Source organism: Arvicanthis niloticus, chromosome 9, assembly GCF_011762505.2.
Source record: "Arvicanthis niloticus isolate mArvNil1 chromosome 9, mArvNil1.pat.X, whole genome shotgun sequence".
Classification (NCBI taxonomy): Eukaryota; Metazoa; Chordata; class Mammalia; order Rodentia; family Muridae; genus Arvicanthis; species Arvicanthis niloticus.
Window position 1 is genome coordinate 80,775,762 of NC_047666.1, and position 25,838 is coordinate 80,801,599.

At 41.2% G+C, this 25,838-nt stretch overlaps 1 protein-coding gene across 13 annotated transcripts in view; it reads right to left on the bottom strand.

Moving 5' to 3' along the window:
* Sox5 (SRY-box transcription factor 5) overlaps positions 1-25,838 on the bottom strand; it is a 943,910-nt gene that overhangs the window by 30,306 nt on the left and 887,766 nt on the right. For all 13 annotated transcript variants that reach the window (XM_076940816.1, XM_076940819.1, XM_076940814.1 and 10 more), the window contains 2 exons: positions 13,325-13,502; positions 1,245-1,390 (listed from right to left, as the gene is read on the bottom strand). In XM_076940816.1, coding sequence (XP_076796931.1) covers positions 1,245-1,390; positions 13,325-13,502 — 324 coding nt within the window. The remainder of the gene's footprint in view (positions 1-1,244; positions 1,391-13,324; positions 13,503-25,838) is intronic.

Genomic DNA, 25,838 nt, shown 5'->3' on the forward strand with positions numbered 1-25,838 from the left:
CTTTGGAGAATTAGAAACAAGGTGGTAGTGATGAGGGGGGGTTTACAGATGTTCACAGAACACAACCAACGGCTGCATCCACAGCTGAACTCAAAGTGCTTAACAAATAGTGGCAATTTAGCTATGCTTGCGAGGAATAGCTCCCGTCACTTTGCGTTAGCATCTGGCCGAGTGTTAAACTCATTTCTACGCGGGGAGCAGGGGAAAGGGTTTCTAGCATTCTTTCAAGAATGATTAAATATTTGAATATAAATCCCTTTCTGCTTGCTATCCTTCCTTCTTTGGGCTGCCACCGTGTATCTTTCTGCTGTCCCTTCTAGTCCCAATGTCTCACTTAGGCTACAAGAGTTGTGAGTGCTGTTGGCCTGGGAACTGCGACAGCTGGCCACGGTCATGGCCCAAGCTCACCTGCACTATACTCAGGGTGCTTATTCACCTAAGTCCAATTAAAACATGGCAACCCAGAGAACTAGCCATAGGAGTAGCTCATTCAGAGACGTTTCAATAGGACTTCTGTTCGCCTCAGGAGGACAGACATGTAAACCACTGATAAATACCTGATCATACTCCCACCCCTCACCTACAGCATCAGTAGGATGAGGAGGATTCAGTCACCATTCAACATTTTTTTATTCCAATAATACCTAAAGAAGCCCACCACTCCAAGGATGCTACAGTCACATTTTTTTTCCCTAAGCAAAACAAAGCTTACATACAAATGAAAAGGCATGAAACTATCATGTCCCTGGCTAGTCCAGAAGCTCTGCTGGCTTTGGGTAGAATACAGAAGGTCAAAGCCTATTTTGTATCATGATGAAGTCAAACTTTCCAAGTCCGCAGTCCCTAACACTTGACAGTGGCAACATTATGACAGGCTTAGGAGCCGGGGTATCATCCAAGCTTAGGCTGACTAAAGAAGATTCCGTGTTTTTCAAATCCAGCTGATCCCCACGTACGAGTTAAGCATCTCTGGAAGGCAAAACTTTGCCTCAGATGCAGCATTTCAAATGCCACTTCGTTTTAATATATCCTGGCAGGAAAAACGGCTACATTCATCTCCTACAAGGTTTGGGGATGCAGTGTTCTAATGCTTGGATGGGCCCCTGGGAGCTCCCTGTTGGTGGGGGAGGGGACAAGGAGGGGCCATTACTCTGAAGATGGTAGGAGGAATGGATGGGAGAAAAGGAGGCATCCCAGTGCTTGCAGCCACTCAGGGAGAGCAAGTGGCTGCCCCTCCCCCTCACCTTTTCTGTCCGGCAATTGCTGAGACCTATGCTGTTCACAACGGCCACCTTCCCATCCAGCGCTTGCTGCTCTCGCCTGAGCTGCTCCTTCATCTGGCGAGCTTCTTGGATTGCCTTGGTGACAGCATCGTGGTCATTTAAATAACCTGGGAATGAAACACAGTAGATGTACCCAGTGCATGGGAGAGGAAGAAGGTAATTTTTGGTATGGCCATTACTTGTTTGGGTGTATTTGCTGTGGTGGCCACTAGGACCTGAGGGTCCCTGATGTCTTCATGGGACTCATGTAGAAGGAGTAAGCATTCAATTGGGTGATGACACCCAGTCACATATGAAAACACCACAAAACACCCACAGTGGAAAGACAATGCTCACACCATGTCTGGATGATTCTAAATACTTACACATTTAAAATAAAATTTTATCTAAGTTTTTAAGTCTGTATCTGAATATGTTTTAAAGATTAAATTTGATAATTTGATTTGAACTGTGCATGCATGCATTTGTATTTGTATGTGTTCTGTATGTGAAATATATATATATACATATATATATATGATACACACACACACACACACACACACACACATTATATATGCAGTGTCCACATAGGCCAGGAGAGGTCCTTGGATTTCCTGCAACTAGAGTTACAGGCATCTGTGAACGATGTAACATGGCTATTGGGAACCAAACTTGTCTCCTTTGCAAGAGTCGTATGTACTTTTAACCATTGAGCCACCTTTTCAGCCCCAAGATTAGAGTATTACAAAGTTTAAGGGTCTAGCCCATTGCCCTTTAAGATCTATGTGTTGGTCACAGCAACTGTGATTCCCAAGCCTCTCAGAGTATCTGAAAATTCAGGTCAGAGTGTACGGCTAGTGCAGTCAGGCCCGTGACAGATGGGATAAGTCATTATTAGCTGACTGAAGGCAGTACTTTCCCCCCTTATAAACCCACTTGCTGTGGACATGATCTACAGGTAGCAGTGATTTCCTGTGGACTTAAATTCCTAAGCACGAGGAGCCCTCAGGCCCAGAATATGACCAAGAACCTGCAATCGGTAAGACATCATGGGGAGTGTTAACTCTGGCCTCTGTTAACTCAGTCTTGATGGCCAGCTTGGGTCTAAAACTCCCTTACCTGGGCTTAGTCAAGGTCTCTGCCAAAATAGTCTTAAAGAACACTGAGGGAGGGAGCTAAGGTGATATTAGCTTGATCTCAATGGAACTGCTGGCCATTTACTTATTGGCTCTGCAGTACTGTACAGAACATAATTTTAGGGGTAGAAGAGAATTGAGGGGAAAAACCCCCAGTGTATTTTACAACTATTTAAAGGGTGGCTAATATTCTGTCGCTCACTCCCCATCTTTTAACTGGGGCATAAAATGGCCTAAGATGAATCTGTGATATGAAATTGCCCAGAAAAGGGACTTGTTTGTGACATGAGGCTAAATCTAACCAGATCCATTGGTGAGCCGTGACAGATGGAGGGACTGTGAGACAGAAGGCAGGCACTAATCACACATAAAATGACCGGCTTGCCTCAACATGCTCCACGAATTCCAGCAAACTTTACACCCTAATCCATTTTTAGAACAAAAAACATCTGGGCCATAAATCCTCTAATCTGCCAAAACACGCTATTAAATCCCACGATTTGTTGAAAAACACTAAGATTAAAGAAAGGAAATATAAAATGGCTAGCTGCCTTGCTACGAAAGTGTTATTAATACTCTTTCTTTGTGTCATTATGAATGTTCTGGTACTGAAGAGCCTTGTCTAATCATGTCAGATTACACACCCTCATCGCATGGCTCTTCTGTCTGACCTGCTGATTGCCAAAAATTCATCAAATATTTTCTTGCTGCTTAAAAATTCTACTGAGAGTACTGAAGGGAGACCCATATAGTAGGGTTCTGCTGAGGAACTGGCGAGGATGACTCCTCAGTGGTCCTGGCTTTCCTCACCACAGGCTAGTCCTGGTTCTGTCATCTTCTTGGGTCCATAAGTATGTTCTGGATGAGGTCATCTAAGGGGGAGGGGCTTGAGAGTGATTACTGTCATCTTTAGGAATAGTCACTGGAATTGATCCAAAGAACAAACTGCTGCTTCAAATACACATGATGTTTACACCGAGGACTGGTTGGGGGAGGATGTCTGTTGCCGAGGATAGACCTGCTTTCAATGACATGCTCCTCAGCATCCTGAACAATTCTCTCGATTTGTAAGTCCCCAGTGCATCCTGACCTGCTGTACTCCGGGTAGAAACCCTGCCCTTCTGTGATAAGCTTGGGTGTGCTTGTTTAGTCAGTCCTCAGAAGCCCAGCCTGCTTGTCCTGGTCCCTGACCCCTGCCTCTACTCAACCTGGCAATGTGTGCTTTTTATACTCTATTTAGTCTCTCTGTGGTCTATTTAGCTTCCCCAGAACACAAATATATTTGAAACGGTTTAGCACATGGTGTTGAATAAAAGCATGAATTCTTTAAAGCCTTCTACAGACTGCCAAGAGAGCACTGTGTAGGAAAACAGTTAATATGGACAGACGGGGAACGTAGATGATGACGAGGTGAGGAACTGAACCTGTGTTCGGCAAGGGCCACTTCAGCTGTGGGGAGGGTGAGTGAGGTTCAAACAGGTGCTGGCTCAGAAATAAACGTTGCTTTTGGAGATCCTTGTGTTTCAGTAGTAACGCTGTGTTAGATTCTAAAATTGGTATCTGGTCTGCTAACTCTGAAAGCTGTGCCATATGTTACAGAGTCCAGCCATGGCGTGGCTTTGCTCCCTCTGTGTCTGTCCAGTGTCATGTCATCTTAGCATGCTTAGCTAATGTCTTTCTCCTTCTGCTGGCTCCCCTCCTCAGCCCACATCCTTGATTATACATATACATATACATATACATATACATATACATATACATATACACATATACACACACACATACACATGCACATATACATCATATACATATACTCCCCCTCCTACCTCCTGACTTCATTTCTGTCTCCTGCATCATTGATAACAATAGCCTTCTTTCCAGTTATCAAAAATGTCCTAGATCAAAGTTCTAGATTTTTCTTGTTCCCCATTTTCGTTTCTTATAGTTGAACCATCTCCATACTTACCTCAACTTTTAAGTGTGAGGTTACCTCCTCCCTCCAAACAAGCAAATCAAGTTTCTACTCAAACTTTATTTTTAAATCCCCCCCCTTCTAAGTCAAGCCCCTTACATTTGCTCCATGTGTTGCTCTCTCCCATCCTCTCCTCTCTCTGGCTGGAGCTAACACCTCCCTGCTGCTTCCCAGGGCCTCTGAGTTGCTGAATTTCATAGCATTTTCCCTTTCCTGCACAGTGGCCTCCCAGGCTATCCTGACACTGTGAAGCTCCTTCATCCACTTGTTTGGATGGCTCTCATTCTTCCATGGCTTCTCCCCACCTCCAGATTTTTGCCCCAGCAAGTTTCTGTACCTGGTCCTTAAATTTTGGTTCAACTTCCCAACCAATAAGGGGAAAATGTGATCTACATTAGACAAGCCTGAAGCCAAACTTTAGCTCCGCCACAAGGCAGTCTTTCGGGTCATCTTACTTTTCTCTCGGTTGCTTCATTGCTGAAATGTGGGTGGCACAGCATTAGCAAACTGTGTCAAGAGCAACTGAGTTAATACAGTCTGCAGACATAATAAGTGTCCCATGACAGCATTAGCTGTCACCTTGTTTACAAAGTGGCCCGGAGAAGTAAGTGGAATTGGCAGGCTGGATTCTGAGGGATGTGGGTTTCTGTTTATGGGAAGTGTGATGACTGACAAGTTGTAACAATCGCTCTGGCTTCCGTTGTTCTTCTCAGCTCTAAAATGGCTGCAGTGTGGATGGGTGCTAAGTGAAGACGTGCCTGGGAGGCAGAACCACTTGGCTTGTGAGGAGGCACTTCATCCCGGGAATGACCTAACTTCATTTCTGTCTCCTGTTTCATTGCCCTCTCTGATCCCTCGTGGCACTATCATGTAAGGACTTTGTCTGTTATGTTGAGAACTCTGAAGGACTGGCGTTTCATGGTTGGTACAGAGACCCGTGCATGGATATGAGATGTTACTCAGGAGGAGAGGGATTGCCTGATACATACAGGCCCGGGGTGTGAACCCCAGTGCTAAGCACATAAATAAGCAAACAGAAGTTCGATTCAGCCCAAGGCTGTCTTCGAGAGTTCAAAATGACACACTAAGATTGGCCAGTTGACAAGTGATATTCTGTTTGTTTTGTTTTCTGTTTTTTTTTTTTTTTTTACTGTTATTGTTGTTTACAAATTTAGGGAGTGATTACATCTATAGTTAGGATCTGAATATAATATACATACATGTATAGAAGTTTAACAAACTCCTAGGAGGAAAACTTGAGGGGTAACAACAGTGTGACTTCTAGTTAACATTTCAAATGAGGTGATCAGTGTTTTGCCTTCACTGTCAGAAACACCCTGAGAATTTTCTCCCTTCCTTTTTGTATTATCTTTCTTCTCTCTGTCTGTATCTCTGTCTCTGTCTCGGTTTCTGTCTTTCTTCTGTATGCAAGTGTGTGTGCATTCATGTGTGTGTGTATGTGTGTGTGTGGTGCCTTCTGTGTTGTGTGTGTAAGGGTGTGCTAGGGTGAATGTGTGGGTGGAATACAGGGCAACATTTGAAGGGTCATTCCTCTGGTGCCATGCCATCTACCTGACTTTGTGAGACACAGTTTCCCATGGGCACGGAGCATGTTACAAAGTGAAGCTGGCAGTTTTTCCAATATGGGTTCTAAGTCTTGAATATGGGTCTCCATGTTTACAAGGTAGGTACTGACAAGGTAAGTGCTGACCAAGCCATTTTCTTAGCCCACAGCCTGTATTTTTAAATGTTTCTCTAGGAATTGTGAGGCTATCCTATATACTACATATACCAAAACAAAGAAACAACTATTGCCAGCTTCAAGTCCTAAGTATATGTACCCGTACATACATGCATATGTTTTCCCATTCAACTTCTCCACCTGCATGCCCTGTGAGTCCCTGAAATGCAGCCTGTGTATCTCAGAACCCATCATCCTCCTGCCTCAGGCTATCTTTTCTGCATTCCACAGAACTTCCCAGTAGCCTATCCCCGTCCTTCGATGTCGTCATCTAAGATTAGATTCCCCACCTGACCTGGATAATGGTCAAGTTTCATTGCTGAACATTCATTTCTCAGCTCTTAAATTTGCTTACCCATGACCCATGGTCCTTGCTCTCAGGAAAGACATCCCATCATGCATTTAGGCTAATCTCATCCTTTATTGCTAGTTTGCTATCTTCATAGTTATGTTCCCAGAGTCTGTCTTTACTCTGCTTCCAGACAGAGTATTTGGATGTGACAAGTAGCCTCTGCTTGAAAACCCATCTCTTGGTAGCATTTCATGAAATGATGATCTGTCATTGTTTATTTTAAAAAAAGAGATGTTAAAAGTAACTAATTTAGAGTTAAATGTCTTCAGAGTTTTGTCTATGGTAATGTGCCTTGAGAATCTTCAAGAGATAATGCCAACCTTCAGCCTTGCCTACACACATTATAACTTTCAAAAGTCTTTAATGTTTTCTCCAAATCATCATTCTGGGACCAGCCCCAAGAGCTTTAGCAGGGCCTAAAAGCCCATCATGTTGTCAGATGTTTGATCTTCCCATGCCTCTATGTCTGTCTCACAAGGTCCTGCTGGAGTTACAAAGGGTCAGTGCCCCAGTCCAAAGGCTTTCCCGATTCCCATCTCTGTAAACTCCTCATTTGCTGGAATGTTCTCCCACTCTACTGTGTTTAGGAATTTCTTCAGGCATTATTCTGTCAGTGAGGACCTCTCTGACATAGCCCAGACATGCTCCAGGCAAGTTCTGTGAAGCCCGCTTATCTACTCCTTTGAAGCCTTGTAAATACTTTGCTCATCACACAGGCCTGCATTTTCCTAAGCATGTTGTCTTAGCTTGTCTGTTCATGAATTACTGAAGGGCGTTTACTAATATTTTATTCTACTTTAATTCTCTCTCTCTCTCTCTCTCTCTCTCTCTCTCTCTCTCTCTCTCTCTCTTTGTGTGTGTGTGTGTGTGTGTGTGTTGTGTGCATGCAAGTATCCTCAAAAGACAGAAATGGAAGGCATTGTCTCTCCTGGAGCTGGACTTACAGGCAGTTGTGAGTTGCTGGAAACAGAACTCTGGTTCCTACAAGAGCAGCGAATGCTCTGAACCACTAAGCCATCTCTGTATCCTGAGGGCATGGGTTTTTGGTTTTGGCTTTTTTTGGTTTTAATCTTTCACTTCATTTTCTCATCACAAGACTATTTTGAAGGAGTATGCCTGTATTTCTATGAGCCCCGATTGTCATATAACTACTGGTTCATTTCAATAAAGACCTTCACTCCACGGCACAGAACTGGTAAAAGGTCATGGAACTGGCAGACATATCAAGCCAACACAGAGTCTTACTTAGTATGTATACATTCTATGTAAGACATTTTGATTTTTTAAATTACAGGTACTTAGTGCATGTGTGTCTATTACAGGCATATGCCTGACTATCACAGCACATGGGTGGGGGGATCTGAACAAAGTAACAGGAGTCAGGTCTCTTCTTCCACTGTACAGACTCCAGGAATTGAGCTCAAGTCTTCAGGATTAGGGGAAAGTCCCTTTTATCCACTGATCTATTTCACTGCCCTATAAAAAATCGTAGTTTCACATAAAAGTCGGAGTGTATCACAATTTTCCACAAAATTTTCTGAATTTCAGATGAGTTATGAAATATCAGCCCCTGAATATATAATATCCATTTTTTCATCTGAGAAAGTCAGAATTAGATCATAAACATAACAACAGTTTGTAAACTGTGAAGTGTCATGCAAAGCTGATGGTTTCCAGCTGTGGTAGGGTGGCATTGCTCACTTCCTGGAGAGGCGGCGGCTTCCTGTGGACGACAACAGCCTCACTTAGACTCCGAGGGCAACTCGGAGTTGCCTCATCCTGTGTCTTGTGGAAGTTGTCCCATGAAAGTTAAAGTACTACCCAGGCACAGTGGTCTGCGCCCGCAGTGCCAGCACTTAGGAGTGGGTCCTAAGGCCAGCCTGGGCTGTTGTTAATGCAATCAATACTCTTGAACACACTCCTTTCATTTATCTGGGTCTGTGCTTATTGAGGACAAAGGAAATACTTTTTTGTGTGTGTTCATGGGTTTCCGAAGGAACTTTAAGGTGAGAATAACATGTTCTAACAGGAGACACAGTTATGCTATGTCAGATGTGTGTCGCTTCTGCTTGCTTTCCAAAGTTTGAAAACGCATGGCATAGAGAAAATGTTTTGTAAATATATTTTACATCTTTCTTCTTTTCTATTTACTTTCCTTCCTTCCTCCTTCCTCCTTCCTTCCTCCTTCCTCCTTCCTTCCTTCCTCCTTCCTTCCTTCCTCCTTCCTTCCTCCTTCCTCCTTCCTTCCTTCCTTTTTGTTCTCACCATCTCTCTGTCTCTGTCTGTGTCTCTCTCCCTCTGTGTGTGCACGTGCACGTACAGTGTGTGAGTGCATGTGGACCTCAGTGTGTATCTGTATGTGAATATATGCTGATATGTGTGATTATCAGGGTGTGTGTGTGTGTGTGTGTGTGTGTGTGTGTGTGTGTGTGTGTAGCGGTTAGATGACAGTTCTCAGGAGTCAGGCCTCTCCTTCTACTATGTATATCCTAAGAATCAAACTCAGGTTATCAGGCTTAGCAGCAAGTGCTTTACCTGCTCAGCCATGTGGCCCATATAGGGTATTCAACTCCCACTTCATGAGAGAGAGAAGATGAACCAGTAAGAGAGAGAGAGAGAGCACATCAAGAGGCAAAATGGGGGCCAGAAAGAACGTCAACTCAGGGTCTTCAGGCCCCACTGACACTACTGAAATAAAATGAGGAGGCGTGGGGATGAAGATCCGTGATGAGGTACATCCTTGGTATGTGGAAGTCTCTGGGCTAGCTCCTTGTCATTGACACATGCAATAAAATCGGAGCCATACTACCGTTTATCCTCCCAAGGAACTTACTGCAGATGCCTGCAGAGGTGACGATCTGCCTCAGTTCCCTACGAAAAGGAATGCTGGGCCACATAACATAGGTGTTTGTCTGCTCTAAGAGCTTATACTTTTGGAATAGTCACAGTGAGAAAATGGGTAGAAAAATACCTTGAGGAATATTTACAGAGTTACACATATGTCAAACATAAGTAGAAAGGGCCTATGCAGGGACAGTGACATAGACCTAGTCAGTCACCAATTAGCCACCATTCCTCTGGACTGTTTGCAGTTGGGATTGTTTTCCAGATACCTATCATCTGTCTACCAATCAAAAGTACTCTTGTAGAGCATATTCATCAAGGTGTACTGGCTACCAGCCTTAAAAAGCCACTTTCTGAATGTGTAACTAATAAATAGATAGCAAAAAGCCGGTGTCATTAATGATAACTCAAAGTTATCTTTTGGTCCACGGTTTTCCATGGTTTATTAATGGCCTAAAACATTAATTTTTCTTTCAGGGTGACCTTTACAACACCATTAATCCTCCCGGCTTTTACCCAACTACATTATTTCTCATTATAGTCTCAGCTTTCAACATCTACATTTGTTGAAAAGAGAAAAGTAAATTGTAGTGGCCTCAAACCCTTGGAAAATATGAGGGCTGTAGATATGGTAAAAGGCTTTATAGGGTGGAGGAAAGGGATGTTTTATTACAGCGATAGAGAAAGCCATATGATAAGTATCATTAAATACATTCTTGCCTTTATAAAATATTTGGCCATACTTAATCATTGGGAACGCTGATGTAAAACTATCTATAGACATGCATATATATATGCACACATATAATCATTATATTAGAAAGCAGGGCTTGGGTAATATTTTTAAAGTAGGCCATATGTCAACACTGTAGTATTTATGACCTCCATTTGTTTAAGGGAGTGAATCCTTTTTGCCAGATTCAATATTTTCTTACACACTTAGTCTAGAGAAGCTGATCTAGCCTCCTGTCCTTTAGGACACTGTGCAGAGGAGTTAGTGTCAGACTGTAGCGTTGAGAGGCACATGCAGGTTCCAAACTTCAGTTTTCTCTGGGTCTCACTGACTGCTGGCCCTGCCCTGTGCTGAATCAGTACTAACAAATTACCTTGAGCTCTGCTTTGTAGAAGTTATAGCATCTGGAAATGTCTTTTTGCTCTGTCTAGTTTTCAATTTCTCTTACTCTGAACCAATGTTCTATTTCCTTCAGTCTCACACCAGAGACCCAGCTTCCCCCTTCCTAAGGCAAGTCCTTTTTCAGTAACCTTTTCTCTGTGCTATGAGAGTGTCCCCTCACTCTCTTTCAGGGCCATGCATCTCTCTATTCTTCTCTTCCTCATTCCTATCTATCATCTGTCTGTCTATCCATCTATCATGTCTATCTCTCTACCTAATCTATTTATCATTTATCTGTCTACCTATCGTCTATCATCTGTTTATCAATCATCTGTTGATCAATCATACATCTCTCTCTCTCTTTCTCTCTCCATCTATCTATCTATCTATCTATCTATCCATCTACCCCCCCCTTTTAAACCAAGGTCCTCCTAGGTTAAAACTTGACCTCTGAAGTTACTTCTAGATAGAAAGATTGCATTTATAAGAGACTCCACATTGCTGACTGACCTGGATCATGCACTGAACTATCCCATTCTCTGAATCATTGCAGCTGGGAGTCTGGTGGGATAACTTGGTTTTCAGAATCTACCTGTGTATGAACTCCGGCTAAAGCCCAGAGCTATTCTACTTCATGTTCTTCTGCTCTTCCGCCCCTCCTATGTACAACTTTCTCCAGGGCCACCTCACACTACCCTACTGCTCTGTCTGTCTATGTCATGATGGTTGACTTGCATGCATAGGGTTACTCTGCCATGTGAGTGCTTTTATGAGCTCAAAGGTGACTTGAGGTAATGACATCTATCCCAAACTGCTCACAGAAAAAAGATTGCTTTCCAGTGTGAGATTTTTCAAGTTGTTATGTGGAGCTCTGATAGTTGACTGGAGCCATTTCCATAGTGCCTACACGATGGCTTTCTCTGCAGTGTGAGCTCCCTGTGCTTCTATAGTTACTGCACCGACTGAAGACTTCCTGTACTACCAATATACACAGCATTTGATCTTCACTTTTTAAAAACAGTTTTTGTAAAATAGGTTTCTACCTAGAAAAATGTGTGGTAGATTTAAAATGTGTTCAAATCATCCTTGAGATGTTTTTCCCTTCAAAAGTTGGAGGCTGATTCCCTTTTTCTGGGGTTCAGTTTCAGAAGAGCAAAACAGACTTTGTGGGGATTTGGTGGGCAGGTCACAAACAGCCTGGCTTCCTCTACTCTCCTTTTGAGTCACTCACTGGAAAGTTTTCCTACCATGTGATGCTTAACTGCAGGGAAGGTTTGTGTGGCCAAGAACTGAGGTCTCCAACTACCAGCTAGGCAAGCGAGTTGTCCATCTCCAGTGAGGTCCGCAGGGGTCTGATTGCCTCTCTGGCCAGCATCCTCCCTGGGATCCTTAGAGCTATCTTAAGTCAACAATAAGTAGCTGAGTTCCCCCTTTGTAATTGAGGAAATGTACATTTAAGGGCAAGGTTTAGGGCTGGTTTTTATATCACAGTTAGCTAATATACTAGAGGCATCTATGGTTCTTTATTTCTTACCAGACACACCCGTTCCTAGTGAACTGCTCTAGTCAAGGAAAAAGCTCTGCCTCCAACATCCTAGCTCTGCTCTTATGTAGCAAACAGGGTCACAGTTTCCCCCTAAGCACTAGTAACTAGATGCTTCTTTGTTCTTGTGATTCAACACACACCAAATTTCATAATAGTGTCTTCCAGTTTTGTCCTGCTTTCTCCTTGTTTACTGTTTACCAATGTGATGTGCGTGACTTTGTCAGAATATGCCTGCATCCCTCCAGAATCCCCTTTGCCTATTTCCAGCCAATGTAATACCCTCATAACCTTATATGACAGCGGTGTTTTCACTGAACAATGTTGTTCAGTTGTCAATACTGTTCAGTTCTGATGGCATCGCTCTGGGAAGAAAAAGGTCAAAATCTCATGAGAGCGTTCAACACCTCACTCCATCCATGGCTTTTACCGCATATTGTTTGTTTGTTTTACACGTTATTTAGCTTTGTGCCACATGTTATTCAACTCTTTAGCGAAGTCCCTGCATTCCACAGACATGTATGTCTCTGGGTCTGTCCTCCTTTCTTACAACCTAGAATGTCTATGAATACATCGGTTTTCAAAAGTTCAGTTTGGGTACCACTATTTGTGAGTTAGTCTGGCTTGATTCTTCCCAGTAGAATGTAGCACTCTCCTCTTTGACTACAGGATTATAGTTGTTCTCTAGAGTCACCATCAATGTTTATGAACTATATTATAACGCCTCCAAAAGTGACTGTGTACTACACAGGGGCTAAACTGCTACAGGCTTCCCAATAAGACAGAAACAATAAATGTGTCCATTGTATGTATTTTACTTCCTGTATGAAAAATAAAAATCATAGTGTTGGTTAACTCGTGAGAAATGATGGTTACAGGAAACCAAAGGTGCCACTCTTCACAAGCCCTTGTTGTGTTCAACTGCAATTTCCAGTCGAGATAGAGCAGAACAAACTTCATATCTCATGGCTGACTGGTGACCCAAACAGAATGTATTCTTCAGTATATATTTTACATACCTTCATACACATCACAACAATAAAAAAATCTCAGTGATAGTAAAAGGTAAGTCACTTAGGATCAATAATTTGAAACCATTTTTCACTGCAATTAATCATTCATGCCTCTTTAAAAAATAAACTAAAAGGCAAAGTTTCACACTTTCAGATTGTCAGGGTCAGTAGCAATCAGATTGAGTTAGAAATGTCACTTGCATGTTTAAACCAGACCTTAGGATAGACCTGTAACTCTAATTACATCTTCCTCATTAGCTCAAGCCATGTGCAGCCTCCTTAGATGATTTCATCCAAATGCCATGAATGGAAAAATCAATGAGAACAAGAGAAACATAACTTACCTATTGTGCTAACTCTTGCTGAAGGACTAGCTAACGCTGCTGGGACAGAGGCTTTGAGGGGGCCCGCCCCACTGTTTATTCTCAGAGCTGGCATGTGAGGAGAGGTGGGTGATGCAGGTGATTTGCCATCAGAGGTCTTGGGCTTAGCTGATAGGTTCAGTGGCTGGGCCACTTCATCCTGCAAGGATCATCAGAACATGAGCTGAGACAAGGCAAAGCTGAACAGAAACATCTCGAGAAACACAGGTACACAGCCTGTCATTTCCTGTCAGTCCTCTGAACATTTGCTCTCGACAGTACAATGTCTGCTTAGCTGCTGACATAGCGTCACTTTCAACTACATTCTACAGAGCCCTGCTTGTATAACAGGAAGCACACACCCCTGCCCTCTGCCACCCACAGGAAGCAGTCTTGGGATACAGCCCGGAAGAACTACTCTCATGGAGCTGATCTCTGATGTGTGCTTTCATTGTGAGACATTTTTGCACAGATGATGCAAAAATTATGATGGTGGTCAGCCTTTTCTATTTGTCTGTTTTCAATCTCTTGAACAGACCAATTAAATTTCAAGCATCTTGGTCCAGGTATAGAGGTAGGTAGCACCTGGACCACCCATGGGTATGCAGCTCTGCTCAGAACTGCACTCCCAAAGGAATATATAAAGAAAAAGAATGTTCTAAGAAAACAGTCATTTCCCCTATATTTCACAAAAGCAATTTTAGCTTTTCATCTACAAACTAAAGTAAATGTGATTAATATTATGGTAACATGTGTTACCCAGACACCTAAATAAACACCACCATGGTCATAACATAAAATCCAGAAGATGCTCAAAATATTTCTTGGAAAATCACATGGTACAAATATTTGTCTAAGATCAATTCAGTACAGTTAGTGACTTCAGTTATTCTATGCATGAAGAATGCTGCTTGATGTATAAGCTTCTCTCTTAGCACCTAGGTTGCTACTCATATAATGTTTATGGATACAATACTTCTGGGTTTCTGTTGCATCATGGGAATCAGACACAACAGCTCTACACTGTCCTCATCATTGCAAACCATTTCATCCCTCTGTTATGCTCGAAAACCAGAACATCCTGGCAATTGTTTATGCCAGTAGTACTTAAATTTTACTCTAGAATAAAGATTTCTTTTTAAATACTATTTCATGAGTTATGAGTATAGGTGATATTTCTCAATTGCAGGAATTTTGTTTTAAAGTGAAATGATCTTTAATCAAATAAGGCAAATAGGTAGCCAAGAAATATGCTAATTGCTACAAAAATCTAACTACTCATTATATATGTGCACATATATCTATATATACAAATTTACATATATGTCTATATATGAAAAAATTCTGGAAATATTTATCACTACAATTAAACATTTATACCTCTTAAAAATAGATTAAAGGTAAAGCTTTACATATAAATATAACTGCAACTTTTAGATTTTCAGAGTCAGTAGAACACTGACATGTGTGTGCATATATATGTGTATATATATATATATACACACACACATATATATATGTTGTGTGTACATCAACAAGCTATTAAAAATCACTTCATAAAGAAAATTGTTATTTCTTTATCAAAGGTATGTAGTTGTAGTACACACTTGTGTTTTGAAAGGGGCTCATGATTAGGTTCTATAGATTCTGTGCACTTAGGGAACCTGTGAACAGACTAGGAAAATGTATTCTTCTAAGTTCTTTCTTACACCATGATTTGTGTTAGGAGGAAAGACACATTTTTAAACCAATGAAGTAATTCCTATTGGCCATCATATATCATTAGAAATATATAGTAAGTTAATAGCCATTATATAAAATTATATCCATTAATAGACTCTTGATAAGTACTAAAATATGATAGTTCCCTCACTGATGGGGAGATATGACTCAGAACCATTTTATACTTAAAAAGGTATAGAGACCAAAGGATCCCCATTCTACTTAGTGTGAAACATTCAGTTGAGCACTTCCGACAGAACCTACAGAAAGCCTCGGTTGGCAGGAACTCAAAGTAATGCGTGTCCACTGCACAGATACATAGTTCTGAAAGAGCTGTTCATGGGCCAGCACTGCCTGCAGATCCTGAGAACTGGGTTCAAGGCCAACTGTTACAGATGCTTGGAGGTGGGGCATAGCAACCTGGATTTAAACAAGTATTTCCCAGTGATTCTAATGGACTCTAAAGGTTGGCAGCTATTGACATATAAAGGAGGCAATTTTAAAAGGTTATGCTAGGTTTCAGGAAGCTTCTTCAATGAAAGGACACACAATTTAAAATCTGCAATATGACTACAGTCTTCAAAATTTGAATGAGATATATGCTAGTAAAATTAGAAACAGTGTGTGGATCAAATCTTAGTGCTACAAAGATTGGCCAGGTGCAGGAGGTGGGAGGGGGAGTTCTGGGATGAGCATCTGTACTTCTCCATCAGTTAAGTCTAGTATCCTGACAGCCTGGTAGATTACTAATGCTACTTAGTATATAGCTGTAAATATCCCATGTGTTCCTCTCCCTGCTGGGTTTATGCTCTGTGTGAGGCCTGGGGCTTCAGTGACAGCCCTGGAACATCCCTAGGATGGGATCAACAACTCTTGCAAAATGTTTCTGGGAAAGCTTTGGGAAGGTAATGACTGCCCTTGAGTATGTAGAAAAGGGATGGGAAGATAGGGCAGGCCGTATTCTGAGTCAGAGTGGGAGTGGGGTTCACAATCTGAGGGCATGCAGGTGGACCTTGAAGAGGGGTGACATTACCGGTGAACCTGAGGGGACTGGGGATCCTGACACAGTGAATGTCAGATGTCTGAGCTTTAAACACAGCTATTACAGGTGCATGCTGACGGGTGACTCGATTGTTTGCTAAGGATGCACTGGAACTTTCAATATTTCCTTCAAGGCAATGCAGTGTCTGAAAGGCAGAGAGTGCAGGACCCCAAGGACATATGACAGGTCGACAGTTCCAATTTGATAGAAATGTCATTCAAATTTGCCCTTTCAGTCTCTCCTCCACAGTGTGACAGGCTAGTGGTGGATTTAATCAGAACTCACATGCATGATCCGAATGCTGGGAACAGCATAAATAATTTTGGCCCATGATATTACATCTCACAGTTTGGTCAATTTTAATAATTTACTGCTGCTGAGATCATAAAGCAAGGGCACAGGAAACTTACAGAACCATCCCAATTTTCTATTAATTATTATTTATTTGACTGGCAAAGAATTCTCCATCATTTAACTGGAAGAGGGGCTTGGCCTATGGCTTGGGGTGTGTGTTCTCAATGTTATGAGTATGCACATGAACATAGAAGGAACAACATTTTCTACATTGTTTGCAGTGTCTTATTAAGAAGAAAAAAAAACCCGAACAACCTATCACGGCCAGCCTCTATGCTTACCAGTAAAACATACATTAAGGTATAAATAAATAACTCACACACAAAAGATGCTAAGTAACTTCCAAGGTCAGAAAAACATTTGTCTCCAATCTCCCAGCAAGCAGGGAGGAAAGCAGTTTCTTTTGAGTTACCCAACCAATTGTTGAATAAGGTTGCCACAATGAAACTTTTATAAACGTTGTTACTTTGTAATTATTTCTTTTCTACATAAAATGATAGTCTCCAGGATTTTATTTACTTTTTGAATAGCTCCAAATGATAAATGGTTTAGGAAAATCTAAACATAAACAGACATGTAAGCTGAGGTAAACATATTTCAACCCATGGAAGGCAGTTATTTACATTTGCAGATCTCATTATAGATAGTCCAAATCACTTGTTTAATCTTCAATACCACAGTGATTTTTGTTTCTTTGTTGTCCTGATCCTCAAGCCTCTCCCTCTCAAGTGTGGGGTCACAGCTGTGTGCCTCCAGGCTTTGCCCATCACCTTTGATACAATTAAGTCACCAACAATTTATTGGAAGAAGCTCAGGCAGTTTTAGTGAAACCTCCATTTTTGGCTTCAATATGTCATGCTCCTTTTGTTTGCATGATGACTTTTATCCTAGAGTTTCAGAGGCAGACTGGCTATGTCCTCTGAAGCTCTGATCATGCTGTGCTGTTATGTCACATAATCACACAAAGGTTCAGGTAAAGGCCAGAGAGTGAAGTCATGCACACGCCTGCTATTTCACACATCAGTAAAAAGTGTTGCAGCCAATGTACACAACTTGGTGACTTTTTGTGATTCTCTATTGTCTATGCTACATTACATAAAATATTTCATAATGTTGATATATTTAGGCTGCCTGTTGAAAAAACATGTTTCAGTCCTAGTATCATTAATTTCAACTTGACATAGTCTACAATTACATGGGAAAGGACTTTTTAAAAAAAATTCTCTTCTCATGTCTTCCATTTGACTACATTTGCAGGTCCTTCTCATCCTCCTAAGTTCTTCCCCTTCATGTCCTTTCTCCTTCAGATCCACTTCTCCTCTGCTTCCCTTCAGAAAAGTGCAGGCCTCCAAGGGATATCAACCAAAGACAGCATAACATGCTACGATAAGTGTCAAGACAGCCCCACTCCCACTGTCAGGAGTCCCACAAGAACACCAAGCTACACAACCAGAACATATAAGCAGAGAGCTTAGGTCAGATCCATACAGGCTTCCCAGTTGTTGATACGGGATCTTTGATTGTCGCTTCCGTCTCTGTGAGCTCTTATGATCCCTGGTTATTCCAGCAATATTCATAACTATATTTGCTATTTGCAATGGCCTCTGTTCTCTGTTCCTTCTCTAGTAATATTTTAGCTTGGTATTTTCCAAATTTTGTTATTTAACAACTCAATGCTATGAATCTTAAACATGCACAAACATGCATGCACACACTTGAAGACATAGAAAGAATAAAGTGTACCTTGTAGAATATCACTTATATCTTATACTCAATTTTAAGAAAGAAAGAAAGAAAGAAAGAAAGAGAGAAAGAAAGAAAGAAAGAAAGAAAGAAAAGAAGGAAAGAAAAAGTTTGAAAGACTTACATGAAAGAAACCCATTTTTCCTATACACAGCTCTCCTCTGATAGCCTGTGGAGTGGCCCTCAACAATACCTGCCTTCTGGTGTTTTGTGCCATCAGCCCCCTCTTACAATGGACATAGATTTCCTTTATCAATAGTAGGGTGCTAATAGCAAGAGTATGGGTCTGGGAAAATGGTTTATTAAACAGGGTGCTTGCTGTAAAAGCATGAGGGCCTTATTCTTATTCCTCAGTGGCCACACCTACCCATAGCCCCAGGGTTGGGTGTGTGGGGGCAGGAGGATCTCTAGGGATTACTAGCAGAGGTCAAACTAAAACTACTAAGTTCTAGGTTCGTTGAAAGAGACTGTTTTAAAAAATAAGGTGGATAATGATTGAAGTGGATATCCAATGTCTATCTCTGGCCTCTGCACTTGGGCACACACACATACACACACACACACACATACCTCTGCACACAAATACACAGCTGTGTACATGCACACACACACACATACCTCTGCACACAAATACACACACACATACACACATACACACACACATACCTCTGCACACAAATACACAGCTGTGTACATGCACACACACACACATACCTCTGCACACAAATACACAGCTGTGTACATGCACACACACACACACATACATACCTCTGCACACAAATACACAGCTGTGTACATGCACACACACACACACACATACACACACACACACATACCTCTGCACACAAATACACAGCTGTGTACATGTACACACACACACAAACACACACATACCTCTGCACACAAATACACAGCTGTGTACATGCACACACACACACGCACACACACACACAAACACACACACCTCTGCACACAAATACACAGCTGTGTACATGCACACACACACACACACACACATACCTCTGCACACAAATACACAGCTGTGTACATGCACACACATACACACACATACACACACAAACACACACACCTCTGCACACACATACACAGCTGTGCACACACACACACACACACACACACACACACACACACACACACACTACAAAATATGACTTTAGATCCTAGGTAATAAAAGACCTTACAACTTCTCTTTTCCTGTTATGAGAAACTAGACACATTACTTGGTTATCTTCATCCGGACTGTTTGGGGCTATAATCATTTGATTTGGATGCCTATCTGTGCACTGTCGGACATGAGCCACTGTCATTTCTCTCCACCTTTGTTAACAACCCTGCCTGGGTTTCCACAGCTAAATATCTCACTCTGGGGGAGTCTATCATCCCCAATTAGGAGCTAAAGCCTCTTGGGATGTCAGCCCACCTGGGATAAGGAGACAGAGTTTCATTTGTAAGGAAAGTCCTCTGATTGAGATGTTATACTTTCTAGACCAGGTAGGCACCATTTGTTTATACTTTTCCTTCTCTTTTAATATTTTAATCCTTTCATTTTAAACTTTACATTTGAACTTTGTTACTTCGAATTTCCCTCAATCTAAGTCTCCTTTCCTAGAATGTTCTAGAAAAGCACTGTATACGGATAATTTCAATAGGATATTGTTCTAGAAAAGCACTGTATACGGATAATTTCAATAGGTTTACTTCCAAAACTGTTAGATGAGAATTCCTTTACCCTGCCATCTCAGAAGAAAAGCCTCTTGTAGAAAGTTTGCAAATGTTCTTGTGTATGAAGAAAAGAGGACTAGAAGCATAGCCAATGGTATCCGTTGCAACATTCATACAAGGCCCTAACACAGAACATCACTCATTCCATGAGGCCTTGACACAGAGATGGTGTTTCACACTCAACTTTGTTTAAACTCGGAGTCTCTGACAGTGTCATAGGCCTGACAGTGATGGTCTTTGGTCTATGGTGCTCATATCTAGATAATGTGTACCAGCTTCTAAAGTGAATGATGAACCTCAACCACAAGGCTAAAAGAAACAGAGCAGCAGCAACACTGGATGCAAATAGCCAGGTCAGCTTCTCCTGTCATCCTCTATGTGCCAAATTCCAAAAGCTTTAAAAATGCTTTAAAAAATGAAGTTTAAGAAATCTGTAATGTGTTGTGCACCCCCATGATCATCCCTTAAAGTGATTACTAGAAAGCTCATGGCCCTATTATTCATTGTTGCATAGGGAGGTGCCCAAGTTGTCAAAGAGGGACTAGATTCCCACACACACGAACAATCACTGGAGTTCATTGGTTTACAAACCATGGGACATGGGAGGGACAATGATCGGTTCTATTATCAAGTCTACACTGGGGACACTAACATCTATAACTAGGCCTGAAGGGATAAACTGATGTCACTACTGAACCTAGAAAAGGAATTACTATCAGGCAGACAGGAAGACATTCTAAATACTGTGGAGTGAATTACAGTTGACCCACTGAACTTGAAGAGCTAAAAAAAAAAAAATGGTCATATGAAGGGAAGGAAGGGTTATCATTTGGAGAACTAGCAATAACCAAAACTCAGAATGAAATATTGATGAGCTATGATCCTGAAACAAAGCAAGATATAATATCTGGAATGAGCTCAGAAGTCTGAACAGTTTCTTTCCAGAAATTACCAATAGTGTCTTATGGTTTAGGTTTCTGCTAGGCTGTAAGGGGGTATTTAGCTATAAGCAAACTGACTATCGTAGGTAGCAACCAAGGATGGGAGTAGGTATAATCGTGTACCAGCAATTATCAAATTTCAAGTTTTATCAAAAACTCCAGTTAATTTCATGAAAGGCCTCTATTCTGGGCTCATGAACGCATATGTGTGGGTCCTTGGGGCAACAATCTCCAGTGGTTTAGTGAGCCACTGTGACAGGCTGCTTAATGCTTAGCGGCAGTTAGGACAGTTAACTGATGTCTTGTAGTTTGGAAGACTTTCATGAGAATCAAATTGTCTAAGGCAGAGAACCCTGGGGAGGAATGGAACAGGCAGACACATGTGTGCACACAAACGTGAACGCACAACGCACAGACACAGACACACACATACCATACACAGTGGGGGAGAGGGAGGAGAGACAGGGAAGAGGGAGAGGGAGGGAGAGAGAGAGAGAGAGAGAGAGAGAGAGAGAGAGAGAGAGAGTCAGGGAGTCTGGGGCAGTTTCCTGTTACATCAGTGTTTTGATTTATAGTGTTGAAATGAAGGCATCAGACATGAAATATTTCAGAAAGCATCTTTTTAAAGTTCTCCTTATGGGTGATGCAAGCATGCCTACCCTACAGAAGACAATTTGTCCAAGGTTATATGTATCAGCATTTCAACTTTGCTAATGCCCACAAAGGCTGCAAACAGAAAACACAGCAAATCACATTACCTGTTAATTAGAGGAAGGGTTAAGTTTGACTATGATAGTGTTTGTTTTCTTCCTTTAACTCAAGTATTTAAAGACGGTTTATAGCTAGGGCTTGTTACATCTGTGTGTCGATAATACACACTGAGCAAACAGCTCCCTGAGGGCTGCAGAACAGGACTGTACAAACTACAGAATGCATTGCTTCCAACATTTCAGGGTCTTCAAGTAAACTCCTGCATCTCTGAAATCTCAGTCTTCACAGCCTTGGTCCCTTTTCTTGTCCCCCAAAGTAGGTCTGAGTTCTCTATGACTCACTGTTCAGAGGCCTCAGCTCAAGGGTTATTGTGCCAGGTGCCCTGGTATCATGCTTTATTCTTCTTGTGAGAATTAATCCTTTAAATGTGCCACCCCTATCTTTTATTACTTTCAACACAGTGATGCATCGTGGGAGAGAAAAGAGATTTATTTGTACTTCTGACATTAAAAGATAGAACATTTTAAGACAATGTGAAGTGCTAAGGATTTTTAATGGTTAAAGAAATATCTTCATAAATAACCTACAAAAAAAAGTTAAAAAAAAAAACCAAAAATGTCCACACTTCGTTATTTTGAATTATTTATAATGAATACTTTATAACCATGAAGTCCACAACTGCCATCCATATCCAGTTGTTTAAATGAACTTTTTAGTACTTTTTACAAAAATTGAAGTTTTCTTCACGTGTTGGTCCTCATGCTTTTAGGATTATGGAAGCACAAGGGGATATACACTGAAGGCATAAGTGGTTATAATATTAAGTGGTAAAAAATGTTCTCAGGGATTTGACATTAGTTTTTACTCTAATGATTTTACAAGGGGGCGGGCTGGGATTACAGTGCTATGTTCCACATACTTTGTGTTTGTGGGGCCCTGGGCTCAATCCCAGCCATTGGCAAAGCAACGGCAAACAGAAGGCCAAACATGGACCACTGGCCTGCTTGCAGATCGCTCTTTAGTTTCTGATACGTTCGTCAGAAGCAATTATTTTCCAACTGTGACTAACTTAAACTGCTTTTCTCTTCCCTTCCTTTTATAACCAACATGTTAGAAAACAGATAAAAAAAAAGGGGGGGGGGGGAAACTAACTGCGCACTTTACTGATTTCTCCCTTCTGCAAAAGAGAGAGAGATTTCTAATTCAATTATGTTACAGAAAAGCCAGTTTCCAAGAAGTAAACCGATACAGCTCAGTGTGTTGCTGCATGGCTGTTCCGAGGGATATGTTGATGTCATGAAGCATATGTATAATGGGTTTGATATGTTAAATAGTCATTAGCATTTGAAGTTATTTTAATAGTGGCTTGTTTTGTTTACTTGCTGATTTGTAACTACTACTCACCGTTTTTCCTAGATGCAATAGGTATCGCCCCCAACATTTAAGTGAACCTCTGTACTGCTGTGGGATCCCAGTCTCCACAGCTCTTCTATATATACAGGCTGCAAAACCCTTCGTGTGCTCTTACTTCTTGGTGCTGAAGCCTGTGGACACCAGTCCTCACTTCTCAGACATGGCCTCTGAGCTGAGAGTTCTGCAGCCATCTGCATCCCAGAAACCATCTATCCCAAGAGCAAAGATTTGCTAACCAGCCTTCTAAAAGAGCAGCGGGGGGGGGAGGGGGACTTAACAACTAATAATGCAATGTTTGACTTAATTTTGAAGAGAATGTGCTATCTGATATGGAAGAGAACACGTTCTCAATTTGTGCAACATGGATATGGACCTTTGCAATATGTTTATCAAATTAAGAAGCATCCAAAGTGGTTAAAATTCCAAACACATACACACACCTAAAGTTTATATAGAAATACTCTTAATAAACAGTGTAAAAGATCCAAATGCCATTAGTTTAATGGGTTTACTTTTTAAAATTTAGTTTGTGTGTGTCTCTGTCTCTGTGTGTGTGTGTGTGTGTGTGTGTGTGTGTGTATGTGTGTGTGAGTATGGGTACCTGGCAATGTCAGTAAAAGTTACCAAATCCCATGGAACTGAAGTTACAGATGTTGTAGATCAAAGAATGTGAGTTCTGGAAACCCAACTTGTGTCCTCTGCAAGGAACCCGGTAGTAAGTCACTCTCCAGGTACATCATTATGATGATGATGGTGGTGGTGGTGGTGGTGGTGGTGGTGGTGGTGGTGGTGGTCATTATTATTATTGCACCTACTTTTGTTTCTATATAAAATACATGTAAGTTTACACTGACCCAGATCCTTTGGGGTCACTAGGACAAGAGAAACATTTCAAGAGACCAGGAGGGTGTTATGGAACTTTAAGCCTCTGACTGGCCAGATCTAGGGTCCATTTCAGGCTGATGTTCAGCTGGGAGGGTCCACGAGTATGCATAGTCCAGTTGATTGTGATGCAGAACTGACAACCTCAACAGTGATTTGATTGAGACACTCTCTTCCTTCATGGCAGTAACAGGAGCAGCCTTGTGTTATTAAAAAATTCCATGAGTCACCAGCTACTTATGCAAAATATTCTGAAGACAAAGTTTTTTTTTTTTTTTCTCAACATATTGAAGGTGCTTTGTTGGACCATATAGTCTGCCTATATAATATAAACCCAGGGTACAGGGCAAAAAAAATCAAATCCAAGTGAAGAAAGCTGAGAAGTGAGTCTCAGGTAGAGTTTGGTTTTAACTGTAATGATCTTGGCTTTATATGAGTGCCCTCAGAGAATAATGATTTTCAAGTGTCTGTTCTACTTAGGCATGCCACGGGACGTGAGGTATGGCGAGACTGATTTATCAGGTATTCATTTAAGAAATAGTCAATTAACATAATTAATGTGTAGTGAACTCAGCTGTAATGCCTTATGTTTAATTTTTTCACAGCCCATACCATTAAAAGAATAATCTATTTCCCAGTCTGAATAGCATAAATGATTTTATATATCAGCTACAATGACATCATTATAGAGGGGTGTTTGTGTGTGTGTGTGTGTGTGTACTAATGAGCACACTCACCACCCACATGGTAAGTGTTGGGGCCAGAGTTGGACACTGAATGTGTTCATTAGTCATCTCTCTGAGTTTTGAGACCAGGCCTCTCACTGGAACCAGAGTCCATCCACTCCAGGATGCTGTCTGTCTAGCAACCCCTGGGGTGTCTCAGTGCTGGGGTTACACAGATGTGGAAAGAATCTGAACTCTGGTTTTCACACTGGCACCCACAGCAGACTCTTTACCCTGTGAATGATCTTCCTAGCCTCATGCTTCGACTGAAATAAGGAGAAAATATTGAGTGATTCTACCTCAGAGTTTTATGTTATTTTAAATAGTGTTCTTATCTATTAGATTATCCCATAAAATGAATCTGTCCCTTTGGGTACTGCATAATAAAATGTATTATATATACAACAATCTTCTCTATAAAAGTATTTGTAATATATAATGTTGCACAGTGTATTGTATATGGATATATACTACGACGTTGTATCTGTTTAAAATTATATTAAATAACTGACAAGATAAATGTTATACATAATGCAATATGTTATGTTCCGTGAGGTATCTTACATAATGCTATATATAATCTATGCATAAATGTTACAGATATATGCATCTTTACATGGATGGCTTGCCTTCCTGTTATCTTAAGGGATTATCTGGCATACAAGAGGCAGAGAAAGAGAATCTCAAAAGGACAAAAACCCGGAAAATAGACTAGTAAGATTTATCTTCTAAAATTCTTCTCTTGGACTATTAATTAAACAATGTAAGCAAACCAGCAAATCCCCATAATAAGTCTAATCACCTGATTATTCTCCACAGGAGAAGGCTGCCCACTTAGATATGTATTCTTAGTGAGTTAGTAAAGCTAGTGTGTAAAATAGAAAGTCGGTTAATTAACCTGTATCTGATCAAAATACTGCTTGGGTTATTTTGTTCTTGTTTCATGTATCCCATGCTATCCTCAAACTTACAAAGTAGCTAAATATTGCCCTGATTTCTAATCTTCCTGCCTCTACCTCCATCGTGCCGGGGAAACAGGCATGTCCTACCATATGTTTTTATGTAGTGATGGGCTTCAAATGCAGGGCTTTCTGCATGACAGCCAGTCTATGTACTGGGATGCAACACCCAGTTCTTCCACCAAGTTGTAATGGTATGCTATCCCCAACCACAAGACATCCTCCAAGGCAAGTTTCACAATCAGAACCGAGGGTGAAATG